At 60.6% G+C, this 19,786-nt stretch overlaps 5 protein-coding genes across 5 annotated transcripts; 4 read left to right on the top strand and 1 right to left on the bottom strand.

Annotated features, from left to right (window-relative positions):
• Positions 1 to 55: 55 nt before the first annotated feature.
• PFL1_06699 (uncharacterized protein) lies at positions 56 to 3,310 on the top strand (the record flags this gene model as incomplete). The annotated part of the gene is made up of 3 exons (XM_007884245.1): positions 56 to 161; positions 267 to 420; positions 571 to 3,310. 3 exons carry the CDS (start codon positions 56 to 58, stop codon positions 3,308 to 3,310), a joined length of 3,000 nt encoding a protein of 999 aa, XP_007882436.1.
• Positions 3,311 to 3,798: 488 nt separating this feature from the next.
• Positions 3,799 to 5,465, bottom strand: PFL1_06698 (uncharacterized protein; the record flags this gene model as incomplete). The annotated part of the gene is made up of 2 exons (XM_007884244.1): positions 3,799 to 5,133; positions 5,256 to 5,465. The coding sequence occupies 2 exons, from the start codon at positions 5,463 to 5,465 to the stop codon at positions 3,799 to 3,801; spliced, it is 1,545 nt and encodes a 514-aa protein (XP_007882435.1).
• A 2,882-nt stretch (positions 5,466 to 8,347) lies between these two features.
• Positions 8,348 to 9,826, top strand: PFL1_06697 (uncharacterized protein; the record flags this gene model as incomplete). The annotated part of the gene is made up of 1 exon (XM_007884243.1): positions 8,348 to 9,826. The coding sequence occupies one exon, from the start codon at positions 8,348 to 8,350 to the stop codon at positions 9,824 to 9,826; it is 1,479 nt and encodes a 492-aa protein (XP_007882434.1).
• A 7,245-nt stretch (positions 9,827 to 17,071) lies between these two features.
• Positions 17,072 to 17,473, top strand: PFL1_06696 (uncharacterized protein; the record flags this gene model as incomplete). The annotated part of the gene is made up of 1 exon (XM_007884242.1): positions 17,072 to 17,473. One exon carries the CDS (start codon positions 17,072 to 17,074, stop codon positions 17,471 to 17,473), a length of 402 nt encoding a protein of 133 aa, XP_007882433.1.
• A 448-nt stretch (positions 17,474 to 17,921) lies between these two features.
• Positions 17,922 to 18,329, top strand: PFL1_06695 (uncharacterized protein; the record flags this gene model as incomplete). The annotated part of the gene is made up of 1 exon (XM_007884241.1): positions 17,922 to 18,329. One exon carries the CDS (start codon positions 17,922 to 17,924, stop codon positions 18,327 to 18,329), a length of 408 nt encoding a protein of 135 aa, XP_007882432.1.
• Between the last annotated feature and the right edge of the window lie 1,457 nt (positions 18,330 to 19,786).

Below are 19,786 nucleotides of genomic sequence, written 5' to 3'. Positions count from 1 at the left end.
CTCCCTCCCTCCCTCCCTCCCTCCCTCCCTCCTTCCTTCAACGACCCGGGGCACGATGGCCACCGCCGAGGCCGCTCCTGCCGTGGCTACCGCTGCCAGCGGTGTCGCGCCGGACCCGGAACAGGTCCGCCTGCAGCTCATGCAGAGCACCACTCTTCTCAGTGAGTGTCTCGCTCGCAACCTGGTGGCGCGCTGCTGCTTCCTTCCATGCCACCGCCTACATGCCTGCTGACCTGCCCCTTGCCGCACTCGGACTGTCCTTACAGACGTTGCCAGGCGTCCCGACAAGGGCGGAAGCCAAGGCAACCAGATCAACGTCCTCATCAACGCCTTCAAGATGGACGTCGGCACGCCCAGGAACAACGTCGTGTGGCAGCTCGACGTCAAGATCGAGCCCATCTACGAGAAGGGCCGCGCACCGTGAGTGGATCTGGCTCCTTGCCATAGCTGCGGCTGTCGCTTGGAACCATCCGAGTCCGACCTCGTCTGTCCCCTTCTTTGCAGACGCTGACGATACTCTCTGCCCTTCGCCCTGGCGGATCTTGGTGGCCTCTTCTCGTTCCCTTGCAGCGCCCCGGGCCGTGCCTCGGAACGTGGCCTGCCGCCGAACCTTCAGTTCTCGATCTTCGAGCACGCCTTCGCCGAAGCGGCTCGCGCGGGCGACCACGGCCTCACCACCGGCATCGTCGACGGCCTCACTTTTGATGGCCGCAAGAACGCCTTTGCCAACCGCCCTCTGCCCTTCGAGGACATCACCCTCGAGGTCGGCCTGCCTCCCAGAGAGAACCTGCCCGCCATCCCCGGCACCCTTGGCGCCACCGTCGGCGGTCCGGCCCCGACCCGTCGCCGCGACAGCGACCGTCGATTCCGCATGAGGGTCAAGAAGGTGCGCGAGGTTGACCTGTCGCGCCTGGCCGCCTACTGCAGCGGCGACCGCCAGATCGCCATGGCTTCGGGAAATGCCAACGTGCTCGGCCAGGTCTTTGACGGCCTCCAGGCCCTCGACATCCTGCTCGCCAACGAGCCCGCCAAGAAGTACCGCATCCAGGGCGCCGGACGCCACCGCTACTTCGACGGCAACAACACCCTGCCCATCTTTGGCGGCGCCGAAGTGTGGCGCGGATTCTTCCAGTCGGTGCGCCCTACCATGAGCGGCCTGGTCGTCAACATCGACGCCGCCTTTTCGGCTTTCCTGGGCAGCGGCGACCTCGTCACGGTTGCCGGCAAGATCCTCAACATCATCCCTAGCGGCGGTGGCGGCGGTGGCGGTGGTCGCGGCGGTGGCGGCGGCGGTCGAGGTGGCCGTGGAGGTTTCCGAGGTGGACCCCCGGGCCGCGGAGGCTACGGCGGCGGCGGCGGCGGCGGCTACGGAGGAGGCCCGTCGGGTCCGGCTCCCGCCATCGACCGCCTCCTGCCGAACCAGCTCCAGGAGCTGCGCAGGAGGCTCAAAGGAAGCCAGGTCCGCGTGACCCACCGCCCCACCAACAAGGTCGAGCTCTTCAAGGGGTTCACTCCCAAGACGGCGCGCGAGATGAAGTTTACGCTGAAGGACGGTACCGAGCACACGATCCTCTCCTACTTCAAGTCCAAGTTCAACTACACCGTGCGCTACCCGGAGCTTCCCTGCGTCATCCTCGGCGACGGCAAGAGCTTCGTCCCCATGGAGGTGTGCGCCCTCGTCCCCGGCAGCGCTCCCCTCCCTCCGCAGCGCCTCAACCCGATGCAGGTGCAGGACATGATCAGGGAGTGCGCGCAGCGTCCCGACGTCAAGATGCGCCGCATCGACGAGATCCGCCGCCAGCTGAGCTACGAGGACGACCGTCGCATCCAGGAGTGGGGCGTCCGCATCAGCCCGCAGCTGATGCGCGCTCCCGCTCGCCAGCTGCAGCCCCCCACGGTGCAGTACTCGCCCGGCGGCCAGCGTCCGCGCATCCAGAACGGCTCCTGGAACCTCGTCAACGCCAGGTTCATCAGCGGTGGCGACCCCCTCATCGTGTGGGCGGTCGTCAACTTTTCGCGCCAGCCCGAGAACCTCGTCAAGCGCTTCGTCGGCGCCCAGATGGGCAAGTTGCAGGAGCTCGGCGTCAGGGTCATCAACACCGAGCCGCCGTACTTTGAGCAGGCAAGCACCGACCCGGGCCAGATCATGCGCACGCTCAACGATGCCGGCCGCGCGGCGTACGCGCAGGGCAAGCAGATCACCAAGGGCGGGCAGGCGGTCCTGCCGCAGCTCTTTTTCTGCATCATGGACCGCGTCGACACGCCCTTTTACGACGAGATCAAGCGTGCGTCGGCGCTCAAGCTCAACTCGCCCGTCGCCTCGCAGGTGGTCAACACCAAGAAGGCCTTCAGCGACCGCGGACAGCCGCAGTACCTGGCCAACGTGGCCATGAAGGTGGCCATCAAGCTCGGCGGCACCACCCACTCGGTCGACGGCCAGGACCTGCCCGGGCTGACCCCGCACACGATGCTGATGGGCGTCGACGTCACCCACCCCGCGCCCGGCACCGATCTGCCGTCGATTGCCTGCTCGGTGGCCACCGTCGACGGCAACCGCAGCCGCTACTCTTCCGAGATCCGGGCGCAGCTCAACCCGCGCAGCCGTAAGGGCGGCCAGGCCCAGGAGGTGCTGATGCACGCCCAGTCGATGTTTGCCGGCCACCTCCAGCGCTGGAAGAAGCGCGCCAACCGCCTGCCCGCCTCTGTCGTCGTCTTCCGCGACGGTGTGTCCGAGGGACAGTACCAGAGCGTGCTGGACCACGAGGTCTACGCGCTCAAGAAGGCCGTCAGGCAGGTCGAGCCCAAGGGCGAGGTCAAGGTGACGTACGTCATCTGCGGCAAGCGCCACCACGTCCGCATCTTTTCCGAGAGGGGCCAAGGCACCGACGGTCGCTCCGGCAACCTGCTCGCCGGCACCGTCGTCGACCGCGACATCACCTCGCCGTACGCCTTTGACTTTTACCTCCAGTCGCAGGCCGGCCTGGTCGGCACCACCATCCCCGCCCACTACGTGGTGCTGATGGACGAGAACCGCTTCAGCTCGGACAGCCTGCAGAGGACCATCAACTCGCTCTGCTACTCGTACGCCCGCGCCACGCGATCCGTCTCGCTCGTGCCCCCCGCGTACTACGCCCACCAGCTGGCCACCAAGGCCAAGGCGCTCGTCTGGCCCGACACCAGCGGCGACACGTCGACCGTCGTCAGCTCCGAGGGCAGGGAGGCCAAGAGCATCGAAGACATCGACGCCGAGGCCACCATGGGCAAGCTCAGGAGGAGTCAGATCTTCACCGAGACCATGTGGTTCATGTGATGCCCTCCTGGCCCCCCCGTTCGTCACTCGTTTAGCCCCGCCATCCTCGGCGTGCATGCCCTCGATCCGTTCCGACCCGATGCGCCGACTCGTTTTCCCTGATGATGTGATCCGACGATGCGATCCGTGGCGAAAAGCTTTGACCTCGACAACGACAAACAACAACAACAAGAACAGAAAAAAAGAAAAAGAAAAAGACAAAGAAGAAATCCGCTGTTCCCGTCCTCTTTCTCCGCGATTCGACCCTTTCGCAATCCCTGGCCTCGTTGATGCGCCTTCTCCCTCGTGTATGCCCGTTGCTCAGTCTACGACGGCGAGCCCGAACCCGCGGCTCTTAATAGAAGCAGCCGGCGATACCGTGCTTTGCCAGTCTTTCGTGTGCACGATTGCCGCCTGGGCGCGCAGGCAAGGGATGAGCTATGGTACAACCTGGCCCATGAGGCGCTCGCTCATCGCCTTGGGCGGGTTCGAGCCTCACAGGGGGCGCATTATGGTGCTAGCTGACCGGTCCCTTTTCCTGACATTCCATTGCCGTCGCTGTCGCCACCCCTGCCGCCGCCCTCCTCTGCACGACAGCCTTTGACCCGGTACAGCGCCGAGCTGCCGAGGCGGTACCACAGGACGAGGATGATGAGGGCGGCGAGCACCTGCATGGCAAAGATGGCGTAGTTGGCCGTCGGGTAAAAGGGCGCCTCGTCGGCCTTGAACAGGTAGGGCGCCGTGATGCCGCCGATGTTGGCAAAGGCGATGGTGGCGCCCGAGGCGATAGCCGTGGCGGTGCTGCCGCTAATGGTCGACAGCCGGAAGGCAAGAAAGGGGATGACGGCGGCATTGGTGGCCGAAATGAAAAAGACACCAACCAAGCGAGGGGCGACGGACGAGGTCGACGCCAAGAGGATGTAGCCGACGCCGACAACGACGAGGCCGCCGAGGGCGTGGACGCAGCGCTCCTTGCGCCGGTCGGACCAGACGGCGTTGACGAGGATGATGATGGCGCCAAACACGTTGGGAGGCACCGTCATGGCCTGCCCGCGCCAGCCAGAGAATCCCAGGCTAGCAACGAGGCTGGGCAGGAAAAACCCAACGGCGTTGAGCGAATTGGTCATGCAGAAGTAGGCCACGGCAAACAGCCAGAAGTCGACGTCGACCACCGTCGCCCGCAGCACGCGCCAGTCGACGGTGCGATCGGAGCCCTTGGGCGCATGCCGACCCAGCCTGGCCTCGGCGATCCGGCGCTCTTCTGGCGTCAGGAAGCGCGCCGTGGACGGGTAGTCGGGCATCCAGAAAAAGGCGAGGACGCCAACGACAACGGCTGGAATCGCCTCCAGGATGAAGAGCCATTGCCACGCAAACAGGCTGCCCTTGCCGTTGAGGAAGGAGATGGCGGTGGCGAGGAGTCCGCTGAACGCACCGGACACGGCGACTGAGGCGGCAAAGATGGCCATGCGCTGTCCACGCTCCTCGGGCCGGTACCAGAAGGTGAGGTAGAAGATGCACCCCGGGTAGAATCCGGCCTCGGCGAGGCCGAGCATCAGGCGGCACGCCACCAGGCCGGCGTAGTTGACCACGGCCGCCTGGCACGCCGTGACGATGCCCCAGCTCACCATGATCCTCGCGATCCATTTCGACGGCGTGAAGCGCTTGAGGAAGAAGTTGGACGGTGCCTCCATGAGCGCGTAGGGGACAAAGAAGAGGGCGACCAGCGTCGAGTAGCGCGTGCCGCCGAGGTCGATGCGCGACGAGAGCGACGCGCCCGGGACGTCGTTGCTGAGCGTTTTGGCGTTGCCCAGGTTGGCGCGGTCAAGGTAGTTGCAGAGGTAGGCCTGGTGGCGATCGGTGGCGAGGGCAGGCAGAAGCTAGGCATGAGGGGCCCGTCGGACTTGAGTGTCGTCGGACAACGTCGGCCTGCCTGTCGCAGCAGGCGGCACGCTAAGACAATACTCACCACGCAGATCCACGGGAGAATGTGTCGGTCGATCTTGCGGACGAGGCGTCTCTCGACCTCGGCGTCGATGGCGAGATCCTCGTCGCAGTCTTCCAAGCCGTCCTGCAGCGTTACGACCGGCAGGATCCGGGGCTTGCCGCCGATTTTGTCGACATCCTCGGGCATCTTGGCCAGGACGTCGACTCGCTTGTCAACCAGATCCATGGCCATGTCGTTTTGATCCCGGTGTCGGTGTTAGAGCGTCGTCGATGCGGTAGCACGGGTAAGAGCGTCCGGCGATACGGCAGGAAAGGAGCATCCGGCGCCCTCTATATACCCATCCCACCCTTATGGGACCCCGCAGCCAAAGTTGCCGCTTCGAGAAGTCCTCGTAGAGTGGGCCGAGGACAGGCTCGCGGATCCTTCCTCCTTATCTAGCACCAAGCACGACCCCGCCCGCTCGCTCGCCCGCTCGGGTGCCCCACACGCCCCTCGGAGAAGCGGTTGGCACCGTCGGCTGCACTACGTACGTACGAATAGCGACCGAGGTGGGCTCGGAAGAACGCCGGTCCCATGCCAGGATGCCTGGACTCGCGTTCGATCTTATCTGCAGCTAGGAAGTGGCCGGCCAGGCGATAAGGAACATCACCGGCCAACAGGCTCGCCCGCGTCCCCTCGGCCGAACTTGCGCCAATTCCTCCAAGGCGCAGTGAGAGGCGAAAAAGAAAGCAAAAAAGAAGACCCCTACGGGGATTGAACCCGCGACCTACAGGAATCGGACGATTAGTGATCGTGCACTACCAGAACCGGGACCTGTCGCTCTACTACTGAGCTAAGAGGCCTTACTTGGAAGGTCAGCGTATTATGTTAAATATGAACGCTTACAAAAGATTCGTTCATACGAAAGCCGCGTCCAGGCGGGAACTTGAGGTTACAATTCTCACACAAGCCTAGCAAGAATGGCCCAAGGTGAGCACCAAGATCAACTTGGTCGAGCACCTTGGTCACCTTACTCAGGAAGCTTGCTTGTTTTTTCTGCTTTGAGTCTGCATCTCGCGGTGCACCCTGCAGCTTTCGCCTTGCTCCGAGCGATGGCCGACTGCCGAGATTTTGAAATGCCAGACGCCCCTTTCATCCGGCTTCAGACTCCTCACTGGTTCCCTCCTTACCACGACCGTCGGATCGCGTTGCCCACTAGGCTCCTCCGCCTCTCCTGCATACCACCGCATCATGTCGCTCATCATCACTCGCCGGTCAATGCACCATCGTCGCTGCACGGCGGGATCAGCATAGATCGGCAGCCCTCGACTCTTTGCCTGCCTCGCCCCCGCTCTCTTCGAGCGCCGGGCCCGATCCCGGGTCATGGCCGACCTCGCGCATTCATCCGCCGACGAACCCATACACAGTGCAATCGAAGTCTCTGCGCCGGACCCTTCGACACTCGAGCGTCAAAGGCTGCAAGACCTGACAAACTTCGTCTCGCAGCATGTGGCTCCGCACACCAACAGCGTCACAGACAAGCTCATCTTCGTTTGGACGACCACGCGTGGTAGATTTGGACGATCTTTGCCTCGCCAAAGCTGTGCTCCGTCGGACCTTTCGAAACTGGGTCCGCTCTTGCCTGTCGCCCGATGTCGAAGCGCACCTGCCCAGCTCCCTTCGCCCGCTCCTTCTCTCGACTGGCGTCCGCCGCCTGACTGAGGACGCCAATGAAATCTACAGAATCGTGCTGCCTCACCTGTCCGGCAGGCTGGAGAGCGATCGACGTGCCGGCACCTTGTCGCTGCTCTTGCGGCTGCTCGTCGAGGCTGCCACACGTGAGTCTGCCCTGCACCTTTTCATGCTTTCGGTCACCACGACTCTTTGCAGCTGACCTCAGCCCGGCAACGGTCCTTTCACCTCCTCCTTCGCAGAGCGCCTCCCCCCCCCCCCCCCCCCCCCGAACATCTTATTCCCTGGCAACCTGGTCGAGCGTGACTTTTAATCTGACTTCCACGGCGACGGCCATCTAGCTCTTTGTCGTCATATCGAGACGCTCCGCGTGACATTCGATAAAGCGAAGCATTACGGTCGCATTTTGCCGATCATTCAGTCTTCCGGCTCCGGCAAGTCGCGAACCGTCGACCAGGTGATTCGCAAGCACCACCTCGGCATCATGATCTGCTTCCGCGGCGCAAGCGATATCGTCTCCATCCCAGCCCGCGATCATGCCGCGGCCGACATCCTCTGCACACCCCTGACTGAGAAGAAGAGGCAAGACAAGCCTGCGATGCCGATGGAAGACGTTCTCGCCGAAGAGAAGGAAACGGCAGAACAACAAGAGACTCTCGCTAAGAGAGACGACCAGAGTGCGGAACAGGCTCGCATCCTAGCTGAACAGGCCCGCGAGGATGCTCAGCTCGTCGAGCGTAACAATCGCCATCGCGTATTGGCCTGGTTCGAGGCCTTCGCGCACGTCTTTGCTGAAGAGATCTCCGAGGCCAAGGCTTCGTACGAGCCCAGCCCGCCGTCTGAAGGTCGGCCCTCGTTTGTCGAGGAGTTCTACGAGCATCTGCAGCTGGAGTCGCCTTCGAGTCCCACAGATCCCAAGAGCAGAGGTAGACGTGTCCCTTCCTCACGTCGACAGGATCTCCTGGGTGCCATCGCCCGTCGCTACAAGACCAATTTACCGAAGCTCAGCCCCCTGGACGACTCGTCTGCAGAGGCGTTTGAAGCGGGTCCTTGCGCGCAGGCTTTCGCTCGTCTGCAGGCGGCGGTAGTAGCCGCTTATCCCGCCGGCCCTCGGCGCGACGAGGGAGTCTTTCTGCTGGCTCTTGACGAGGCCATGGGTTTTGGCGATCTCTTGCCCATTATTCGGCGGCTCTGGCAACGAATCGGCGAGGCGCCCTACGACGCGGACCGCATCTTTCTTATCTTGCTGGACACCAACTCCAATGTACACCACTTGGTCGGCAAAGGAGCGCTGAAACGGTCTGGACGCTTGGCAACGTTCCGGCTGGAACTGCCTGCGGCATTACAAGCTTCCGCTCGACGTTGGCTACGAGGCGCTCCCATTCGAGAAGCAGGACAAGCAGGGCAAGGATTGGACAAGTCTCCTTCATCAGCTGTCACTCATGGGCCGGCCGCTCCTCAGCAACAGGCACGTCAAGTTCTCGAGTGGACACGATCCTTCCAGGACGCAGCTGCTCCCCTTGGTTGGTGACGTTTCGTTGGCCAAACTGCAGGCCAAGCTGATCTTCAATGCCGACGTTCTCCTGCTTCCCGACATCCGCGCCATCGATGAAGACGAACTGTCCCTGGATGCCATGGACCGGTACTTGGCGGCGCTGAGCCAGCGCGTTCCGCTGCTGTTCATCGGTTTGCCAGGGAACGTCGCTATCGAGCTCTTCCTGCAACGTCAGGTCAGCACGCACTTTCGGACCATCATCGACATCGAACCGAGCACCTCATGCGTCATCACGAGCACCCCGTCCGAGCCATTGCTGAGCCTCGCTGCTGCGGATCTCTTCCGGAAGCAACTAGGAGACCCTACGCACGGCGTAAGGCATCGCTTGCGAGATTCGATCAGGATCATCCGGCATTTCAGGTCGTTCTATGGCTTCACAATGGGCCTCGATGACGAGGAGATGGCTCGACTGCTTCTGACGATGGCCACCGACATTGCCTCTGTCAACGAGCTCAACCTTGCCGCCGAACGCATTGCCCTCGACAGGAGCAAGGCCGTAGCGGAGGGCGTTGCCGGGAACATGACGGAGGCAAGGCTCGAGCTCTGGCGCGAGGGCATAACACTAGAGCCTCTGACGGTGTGGGCATGGCTCGTCGCGTTGCTTGGCGATCAGATTGTCCGAGCCACGGCGTTTAGCATGCCAGAGGGGTCGTCGAGCGCGGCGCGGAGCAAGGGAGCCAAGTCGGACTTTGAGAGGTTCGCCCGTTCGGCCACGATCACGTTCACGCACTTTGCCCAGCTGCCCAACAACATCCGCACCGTCAGCAAGCGGCAGCTGTCGGAATGGTTCGCGGAGCACGTCGCCATCTTCGGCGCCGCGGGCCAGGAGAGCTGGGATCTGCTCATCCCGGTCTACCTTGATGAGGACTGGAACGGCCCCAGCACCATTATCGACATCGCCAAGTTCTCCTTTGTCGTCATTCAGGTGAAGAACAGGAGCACACTCGTGCCGTTGGGCCAGATCGGGATCGATCCACCCAAGGTCGTCGCTGAGCCATCCGACCGTTCATCGCACGGCGCTGCTGGTGCCAAAGGAAAGGCGTCCGAGCCCCTCGAGTACCTCTCGATCTTCATGCAGCTCAAGGCGGTCCCGAGGCGAGGGCGCGAGGCTGTCTCGTACTCGTGCCACCACCGAGGCAAGACGCGTGCTCACGAGCTCCAGACCATCGGCATCGAAGACGCTTTCGGCGAATTGCTGCGGCGACTGGGTGATGATGGTGCGATCGACGATGCGTACGTCCTTCTGGGCACAAATCGCTCCCGCCTTGTCTTTGAAGATACGCACCATCGAGAGGAAGACTCCGACATCGACCCGCGCGTCGCCTATGGACGCGCACACAAGCGCCCAGATGAGGCACCCGCTTGAGTTGCCCTCGTCGTCGGGCACAACTTCGACACGTCACCTCGTTCCTCGCCCACCGTCCCGCAGGCAGGCAGGCAGGCAGGCAGGCAGGCAGGCAGGCAGGCTACAATTTTGGATCGTAGCTAGATCGTAGGTAGGCTGCGCGCCCAAAAAAAATCGTACACAGGCATCGATGCCCGATTTGAGATCGTAGGCAGGCTGCGCATCGGAAAAATCGTAGACAGGGGTCGATGCCCGATTTCAGATCGTAGCCTGCCTACGACCAAAACCGGGCCCAACCCTGCTGCTAGCTATGACTGTTGTCTTCCTTATGGAGCAGAAGAGCGAAGTATACGCCTATTTCATCAAGTACAAGCTGTTCATGGAGAACCAGACCGGTCAGACCATCAAGAGATTCAGATCCAACAACAGAGGAGAATACACCGGACATGAGTTCAAGAGTCACCTCGAAAACTGTGGTATCATCCACGAGACAAGCGCTCCTTACACCCTGCAACAGAATGGTGTTGCCGACCGCATGAACAGGACTCTATTTGACAAGACTAGAGCTCTACTGTTTGAAAGCGGCGCTCCAAACATCATGTGGGGAGAAGCGCTCCTGCATGCAGTTTACCTCCAGAATCACCTACCGACCAAGTCACTTCACGGAATGACTCCCTACAAGGCAATGTGCGGCAACAAACCAGACATTTGCATCCTGAGGGTATTTGGATGCGCAGCTTGGGCCCATGTCCCCGAAGAAAGGCGCATCAAACTCATAGCTAGCAGCAGGATCTGGTCAAAAAAAAAACGCACTTGTATAAAGATTTGAAATTCCAGCTGCAGCCAGCTTGTGCGATTTCTCAGATTGCAGCAGGCATGCGATCAGCTGCGATCTGAGATCCTGAATTTTTCCTGCCTGCGATCTGAAATCCACTCATAGTGGCCAGGATCTTAGATCGCACTTGTATAACGACTCTCAAATCCTGGATCGCACAGCCTGTGCGATAAGGAAAATCGGGAATTACTTTTGCTGCTAGCTATGACTGGACAAATGCGCAATTAGGACCATCTTCTTGGGAATTGCGGTCGACACAAAGGGATACAAGCTATACGACCCAATCTCAAGGACTACATTGGTCACCAGACATGCCGTCTTCGATGAAGATGTCTTCCCATTCAAGACCAAGATGATGCTCACGCTCTTTGGAAACAGCAAGCTGAGCAACCAGGTTGCATCAACCCTGGCCAATGCTGAGCCAAGCAAGGAAGAGCAAGGACCGACCGACAAGACCTGCACTCTAACCGTCGTTCCAGAGCACTACAATAACATGCCTGACTCACCACTGGGTGCTCCCATTGCGACCGCCACAGAACGCGACAATGGCATCCGCACGCCAACAGACAGCAAGCCACTGCGAGCGTTTCACGTTGCTGACGTGCCGGATGTTCCAGAGCTCAAGACATCAAATCCAATGGATAGGGAGGACACCTCGATGCCTGAAGACTCAGCTCAAGCACCATCATCGATTGACAATGAACCAAACACGTTTGAAGAAGCTCGATGTCGTGCCAATTGGCCGCTCTGGGAGGAACCAATCAATAAAGAGCTGAAAGCGCACGATGACAACAATACCTGGACGCTGGTCCATAGGCTTAGAGGGCGCAACATCATCGGAAGTTGATGCGTGTTCAAGACCAAGTGTAAAGCAGATGGCTCAATCGACAAATATAAGGCTAGATTGGTCGTGCAAGGCTATACGCAACGTCACAGCATCGACTACAAAGAAACGTTTGCGCCAGTTGTCAAAATGTCAACACTTCGCCTTCTCCTCATCATCGCTCTACAGCTCAAGATGACTGTCATCCCAATGGATGTAGTCACTGCTTTCCTCAACGGCGACATCAATTGCAAACTTTTCATGCACCAAGCGCTAGGCCAGAGCTCTAGAGACGACAAAGTATGTCAACTCAACAAGGCGCTCTACGGCCTCAAGCAAGCAGGACGCACTTGGTATGAAAAGGCCAGTGATGTCTTTGACAAGATGGACTTTGAGCAGTCTGACTATGACCCTGCTCTATTCCTTTGAACGGTCAAGAATGCCCCACCGGTGATCCTGATGCTGTACGTTGAATGACATCGTTATCTTTGCGCAACGACCTGAAGATGCCGAGAAGGTTAAACAAGAGCTCTGCAGTCACTTCCAGATGACTGGAGGTGACCCGCTTCAATACATCCTCGGAATCCAAGTGCAGTCGACCACGGACTCTTTCCATCTCTCCCAAATGGCATACATTGACCGACTCCTTTTCCACTTTGGCCTCAGCGATGCCAATATTGTCCACACACCAATGAAATCAAGCTCTGACCTGACCATTGGCGAGCCGCTTTCGCAAATTGAGCACTCGATGTACCGCACAATGGTAGGCTTGGTACTCTATATGTCTACTTGCACTCGGCCAGACATCGCCTTTGCCATCCAACACCTCAGCTGCTTCCTCCAAGAACCGACCACTAGCGCTCTTGTGGCGGCAAAGCACCTTCTACGCTACTTGAAAGGCACTCGGAAACATGCATACAGACAACTGGATGTCGACCCAACGGACTGGGCCAATGCAATGGCGACATATTCCGATGCAGACTTTGGGGGAGACACTCAGAGTTGAAAGTCTACATCTGAAATCGCCAACACCATACAAGACATGCCGTACAGCTGGTACTCCAAGCGTCAAGGCCTTATCACCGACTCCACCACGTTTGCCGAGTACGTCGCAATGCAAGAAGCGACGAAAGAAATCATGTGGGTCCTGCAGGAGACTACTCCAGAACATTGGACTGCTAGTCTAGAGCCCTACACGGCTCCATGCCAACAACCAGGCAGCAATCCAGCTAGCCAAAGACCCGAAATTCCACAACCGCACAAAGCATATCAACATCAAATACCACTTTGTACGCGAGCAGCAAGCTCTCAACACCATTTCGGTTGTCCAGACATCTACACATGATCAGCTTGCTGACATGTTCACCAAGCTGCTTGACCAAGTCACGCTTGCGAAGAACAGAGACTGGCTCTCTGTTCTAGAGCCCTACTTTGCCAACTAATAAGCCGGGCCTCCGCCCCGAGCTATACACTGTCATTTTGTGACCTGCACGGACCTACCCCACGAACAAACCATAAACTTCGTCAATCTTCCTTCCCTACCTACAAACAAGCTTCAATCACCACAGTTGCATCAAAGCCTTTACCATTCTAGGATTGACTTCTGGCAAGTCAATCAGGACCCCAATTTCCGCTTCCGCCCTTTACTCTACCTCCACACGGCTAACTTTCCAAGGGCATCAATCAAGACCAACAAAGGGCAATGGCCACGCCACCCTCCAACTCTCCTTCCCACTACCACCATTTCCACCCTCATACTGCTCCCAACTCGCTCCTCCAACAGCAAGCACCTGCCATCCATCCACCGGCACCAACAACCAGTCATCTACACCACCAACGCCAGCACAATGACCGACGCTGCCAACACCATGCTGCGCAAGTCCACCCGCGCCAGGAAGGCCACAACGCTCCAGGTCATGCCGATCGTGCAGACCGCAAGCAAGCGCAAGGACAGCGCCGACCACACCACCAACAAGCGCGCCAGGGCCAACTCGAAGGCCAAGGAGCCAACACAAGAGGCCAAAGGCAGCAACCAAGAGCCCAAGACGTTGCTCCAGGGCTCTGGATCCACTCAGGCCAGCAGCACCAACACTGACAATGCCAACTAGGGCGCTGACAACAACACCACCACCACCAACCAGCCAGAGGAGGCCACTGGCGAGGCAGAGGGACGCGCCACGGCCAAAAAGGACAAACAGGCTGCTTCCAAGCATGCCTCCATTTTGAAAGAGGCCATGCGCGCCACCACACCCGAGCAGCTCGCAGCAAGCACCGCTGCCCAATCAGCCCATTTGCAGGCACCTGAAGGCGTTGGAAGGTCTCCTCAAGCCCACTCCAGCACTCTGGAAGAGCAAGAAGATGTCGGGATGACGTCTGAGGAGCAGCAGGAGGCCAACAGCCAGCTTGATGGTCAAAGCGGCATCGACTCGCCCCTCCAGACATAGCTAGCGGCAAGGATTTAGCTACGGCCTCGGGAGGTGGAGATCTCCTTCGCTACCCCAGGGCCGTAGCCAGCCGGTCTACCACTTCAGCCTTTGGGCCGTAGGACCCCTACGCTCCGCTGGGCCGCAGGACAGCATCGCTCCCACACCGTAGGCACAGTACGCCCCACAGCCGTATCTTCTGCACAACCATTCAATTGCAATACTGATACGGTACCTACAAGGACAGCAGCAACAGCAGCAAGGTGGCAGCAGAGCGGCAGCAGCAACAGCGGCAGAGCATTGTCAGCAGCAAAGTAAGGCGGTGAGGGAGGAGCAGGCAAGTAGAGGGGAGCAAAGGAGTCAGCAACGGCGCGCGGCAGAGTGGTAGAAGAACAAGATCCATAGCTAGTGTCAAAGGGCAGGTGGTTTTTGGCCGTACGCCAGCCTACGGCAGAAAATCGGGAAATCGGGGGTCATCTACGCTAAAAATGGCCGTAGGGCCACCTACGGCCGGAAAATCGGGGCTGTAGGGCTACCTACGGCCATTTTCTGAGGGGCAGCTACGTCATTTTTGGCCGTAGGCCTCCTACGGCACTGGGCCGACCCCACCCTGCGCAGAAAAATGGCCCTTTCTGCTTACGTCAGCTCAGGGGCCTGCTGGTGCGCGCGCGCGGCCACCCGGCCCTTTGCCAATTCCGTCCACCCGCCCGTACCATCTCCTGCCCTCCAACCACCACCACACGACGCCACCTGCCAGCCGCCCGCCAGCCACCTGCCAGCCTTCAGCGCAGCGCAGCCGCCACCTGCCTGGCCCAGCCCAGCCAGCCGTCAGCCAGCCGCCAGCCAGCCAACAGCCGCCAGCTGCCAGTTGCCAGCCGCCACCACCCGCCAGCCAGCCGTCAGCCAGCCGTCAGTCCAGCGCAGCCACCCGCCAGCCTAGTCCAGCCGCCCGGCTCAGCCAGCACCTGCCAGCCAGCCGCCAGCCGCCAGCGAGGCCCAGTCAGCCGCCACCCGAGCCAGCCAGCCAGCCAGCCAGCGAGGCCCAGCGAGAGGCCCAGCCAGCCAGCCACCCAAGCCGCAAGCCCAGCCAGCCAGCCAACAGCCAGCCAGCCGACCGTCCAGCGCAGCCGTCAGCCGCCAGCGAGACCCCGCAAGGCCCAGCCAGCCAGCCAGCCGCCGCTCAAGCCAGCTTCCCGGAGCCGCCAGTCCAACCAGCCAGCCGCCAGTCCAGCCCGCCATTTGCCAGTCCAGCCAGCTGCCGCTGCTGCCAGCAAAGCGCAGCTGCCTCGCTGCTTGCATCTGCCCAGCTGCCTCATCACCGCTTCTGCCCGCTTCTGCCTGCCTCCGTCAATCATCGGAGACGTCGGAGAGGCCCTCTCCGGCGTCTCCAATGATTGAGACCACTGACCGCTTGCTTCCGCTCTGCATGCATGCACAGCTCGCCTTTGCTTGCCGTTGCCTGCCGGTCTGCTGCTGCTCTGGTGAGTCGACTGTTTCCGCTTGCTGCTGCTCTGCTGCACGCCATTGCTGACTCCTTTGTTCCCCTCTACTTGCCTGCTCCTCCCTCATCCCCTTGCTTTGCTGCTGACGCTCTGCCGCCGCTGCTGCTGCCGCCCTGTTGCCGCACGCAACCACCTGCCTTCCTGCCTCCTTGCCCCGCCACCCACCAATGCTGTCGCTGTGTCGCCGCACGTCAGTGTAGCTAGATTTTGCAATACAATGTCCATAGAATACATACGGCAGTGGAGGGCCTACGGTAGGCAGGCCGTAGGATGCCTACAGCCAAAAATGCTGTAGGTGGTCTACGGCATCCCAGTGCCGTAGGGGATTAACGATCTCCTACGGCACTGCACTTTTGTAGATGATCTCCGATTTCCGAAATTGTAGGCCAAAGCCTGCCCCTAGCTATGATCGGCAACAGCAAACTCACATGAGCGGCAGCAGACCTGCAGGCAGCGGCAAGGTGATCTGTGCAGGCAGTCGGAGCGGAGCGGAGCAGAGCGGAGCGGAAGCAAGGCCTTCAATCATCGGAGATGCCGGAGAGGGCCTCTCTGACATTTCCAATGATTGAAGAGGGCAGCAGGGTGGAAGCAAGCGGTGCAGAGCAGCAGCAGCTCGCAGCTCACCGGGTGGCTGGCTGGGCCGGCTGGCAGCTTGCAGTTGGGCCAGGCGGCTGTGCTGAGTTGGCAGCTGGCTGGGCCGCGCGGGTGGCTGGACGGCTTGCTGGCTGGGCCTTGCTGGGCCTCGCTGGCGGCTGGCGGCTGGCGGCTGACTGGCGGCTGGCGGCTGGCTGACGGCCGGCTGGCGGGTGGCTGGGCCAGGCGGATGGCTGCGCTGGACTGACGGCTGGCTGGCTGGCTGGCTGGCTGGCTGGCTGGCTGGCAGGGTCGGTCGGCTGGCTGGGCTTTGTTGAGAGCTGGCTGGCATCTTGCTGGCTGGTGGGGCCCCGCTGGCGGCTGGCTGTTGGCTGGTGGCTGGCGGGTGGCGGGTGGTGGCTGGCGGGTGGCGGGTGGCTGGGTGAGTCGCAGGGCCATGTGACTGTGCTGGGCGCTGGCAGGGCTGGCGGCTGGCTGGTGGGTGGTGGCAGCTGGCGTCGGGTGGTGGCGGCTGGCGTTGGGTGGTGGTGGTAGGAGGGCAGGAGAGACAGGTGGGTGGCGGATGGATTTTGGCAAAGGGCCGGGTGGCAAACGGCCGGGTGGCAGGCCAGCGCGCGCGCAACAGCAGGGCGCCCCTGAGCTGACGTAAGCAGAAAAAGTCGTACTTTCGGCCGTACCAGTGCTGCGTTGCAAAACAGCGCGGGACCCTGCCAATTCCCAAGCGTATAGCCTGTGCAGCTCAAAAAAGTCGCAGGAGACCTCCGATTTCCGGCCAAAGGACTCTGGCAGCCCAAAAAGGCTGAAGGACACTCCCGAATTCCGAGTCTAGGGCCGAAGGACCCCTACGGCCTAAATCGTAGGTACCTTTGACGCTAGCTATGAGAGCCAGCAAGCCACAACACGCCCGCTGACCAGCAAGTAGTTGATGCCTCCTCCTCCCAAGGCGAGGATGACATTGACATGGAGCTGGACGCCGAACTAGAGCAGGCGAAGCGCGAGGCCCAGGAGATGCGACGCCAGCTCAAGATCGAGCAACTGCATCACAAGCAGCAGGAGGTCCAACGCTGACTTGCAGTTGTGCAAGAGCAGATGCGCCAGACGCAACTTCAACGCAAGGTGGAAGAGCCACGCAGGGTGCACAAGCAGGCGTACATCTACAGCTCAAGCAAGGAAGAAGCCGACTCCAGCGTTGAGGACCAGGACCAGGGCCAGGCCAGCGGCTCTGCCTGCCAAGTCGCCAACACAGAGGTCGAGAGGACGGTCCAGAGTCCTGAAGCTGCAAGAAGCAGTCCTCCGCCTGAGGAGCCCGTCCGCAAGCACAAGGGGAAGGCCAAGGCCAAGAGCAAGGGCAAGGGCAAGGGCAGAAGCAAGCGCGCCCACCTGCTCAAGCCCGCTACAGAACTCGACGCGCTCATCTGCGCTGGCAAGATCATTGTGGACCCCACCAGCAAAGGTGAGGACTCCAATGTCAAGGACGATCAAGAGGACTAGACGCACATCCAGTCCTCTAGGCATTGCAACCGCTCCCCACTTGTCGAGATCCCCAAGGAAATCCCCTACCATGAGCCTGAAGCCAAGTTCACCGCGTCTGAGGGCAACAGCAAGCGTGAGGACCCCGCCTCAGAGGCCAGTCAGGAGGACCAGGAAGAGGTCCAGTCCTCTGGAGAAGAAGAAGAAGGAGAAGGAGAACAAGACGATGACGACGACGACTACCAGTCCTCTGAAGGCAAAGCGGTTGCCTCCACTTCCAAGATCAAGCTCGCTCCGCTGCCTGCCTCCTCAACGCTGGCACGCAAGCCAACACCACGCAAGTTGAGGGCAGGCCACAAAGGCCATGTGCACATCAAGTGCAAGGATCCTGTTGAGGTAGCCTTCCTTCTTCCATCTGCCGGCGGATGCGCGCAACAACAGGCGCCTGGAAGCGCACTTCCCCAAGACCATGCTCACATTGGAGCCCATATTTGTCCTCCAGGATCCGGCTTGCAAGAAGTGCCAACTGCACGGTGTCGTCTGCAGGCGCAGCAATGGCTTCAACTTTGCCGGCAAGTCAAGGACCGAAGAAGGCAAGAAGTCAAAGTGCGACTACTGCTCCTTCCTTGGCAAGCCCTGCTCAACCGGCCCTAGGAACTTGACAGCCAAGGTTAGAGCTCTGGACAAGCTGCTTGAGGTCCATGCCTTCCTTACAGACTCGGCCACGCTCGCCAGGGACAACAAGAAGGTCCAACTCGAGTACACATGCATGGCTGCATCGCTGTTTGAGGCCTACGACAAGCTCTCTCAGATCGCAAAGGAGAGCGGCACCAGCAAGCTGGCTCCCAGAAAGAAGACAAGCGCCAAGAAGTCATAGCTAGCGTCAAAGGTAAGTACGATTTGGGCCGTAGAGGTCCTTTGGCCCTGAACTCCGGATTTGGGAGTATCCTTTGGCTTTTTTGGGCCGCCGTGGTCCTTTGGCCGGATTTCGGAGGACTCCTGCAGCCCAAAAAGGCCAAAAGACACCTACGGCCAGGAATCGGAGGCCATTTGCGCTGCTTTCAGCCGCAGGCTTTGTACGGCCGAGAAAATGGCTCTGCTTATGTCAGCTCAGGAGGCCTTGCGCGCGCACGTTGGCCCCTTTGCCACCCGGCCCTTTGCCACCTGGCCCTTTGCAAAATCCATCCGCCGCCCATTTGTCTCTCCTGCCATCCCACCACCACCACCACCTGACGCCAGCCCTCAGCTGCCACCACCTGCCAGCCGCCACCACCCGCCAGCCAGCCACCCAAGCCAGCCACCCAAGCCAGCCACCCAGCCAGCCGTCAGCCAGCCACCTGCCAAGTGCCAGCCGCCAGCCGCCAGCCGCCAGCTGCCAGCAAGCATAGCTAGGGGCAGAAATTTTCCTACGATTTCGGGAATCAGAGATGATCTACAAAAGTGCAGTGCCGTTGAAACGGACAAAGCACGCAAAGCAGGAGATGGATGGGAGGGCCACTTTTGGCTGGAGACTATGATGGTAGGAAGGGAAGGGAGATGGTCGTGCGCGCGCGCGGCAAAAAGCTCTGCCAGCTGGCAGGCAAAAAAGGCCGTCTCAGCCGAGAGAAGAAAACGCGTCAGGGTCGGCGTGGCCCAGGCTTCGGGCCCGCGTCACCGTAGGAGATCGTTAATCCCCTACGGCACTGGGATGCCGTAGGCCACCTACGGCATTTTTGGCCGTAGGCATCCTACAGCCTGCTTACCGTAGGCCCTCCCTCGCACCCACAGCCGTATGTATTCTACCGGCATTGTATTGCAAAATCTAGTTACACTGATGTGCGGTGGCACAGCAACAGCATTGGTGGGTGGCGGGGCAAGAAAGCAGGAAGGCAGGTGGTTGCATGCGGCAACAGGGCGGCAGCAGCGGCAGCGACAGGGCAGCAGCAGCAAAGCAAGGGGATGAGGGAGGAGCAGGCAAGTAGAGGGGAACAAAGGAGTTAGCAAGGGCGCGCGGCAGAGCAGCAGAAGGACAAAGCAGCAACAGTCAACTCACCAGAGCGGCAGCAGACCAGCAGACAACGGTAAGGTGAGCTGTGCAGGTGCAGGTGGAGTGGAAGCAAGGCCATCAGTGGTCTCAATCATCGGAGACTTCGGAGAGGTCTCCTCCGGCGTCTCCGATGATTGACGGCGGCAGCGGGGCGGAAGCAGCGGTGGCTGGCAGCTCACTGGGTGACTGGCTGGGCTGGGCTGGCGAGTGGCTGGCAGGTGCTGGCTGGCCCGGGCGGCTGAACTAGGCTGGCGGGTGGCTGCGCTGGACTGACGGCTGGCTGGCTGGCCGGCTGGGCCAGGTGGGTG

Source organism: Pseudozyma flocculosa (genome assembly GCF_000417875.1).
Source record: "Pseudozyma flocculosa PF-1 unplaced genomic scaffold scaffold00029, whole genome shotgun sequence".
In the NCBI taxonomy this organism is placed as follows: domain Eukaryota; kingdom Fungi; phylum Basidiomycota; class Ustilaginomycetes; order Ustilaginales; family Ustilaginaceae; genus Pseudozyma; species Pseudozyma flocculosa.
Note: the sequence above shows the minus strand (reverse complement) of the source record. Positions and strands in the feature narration are given on the sequence as shown.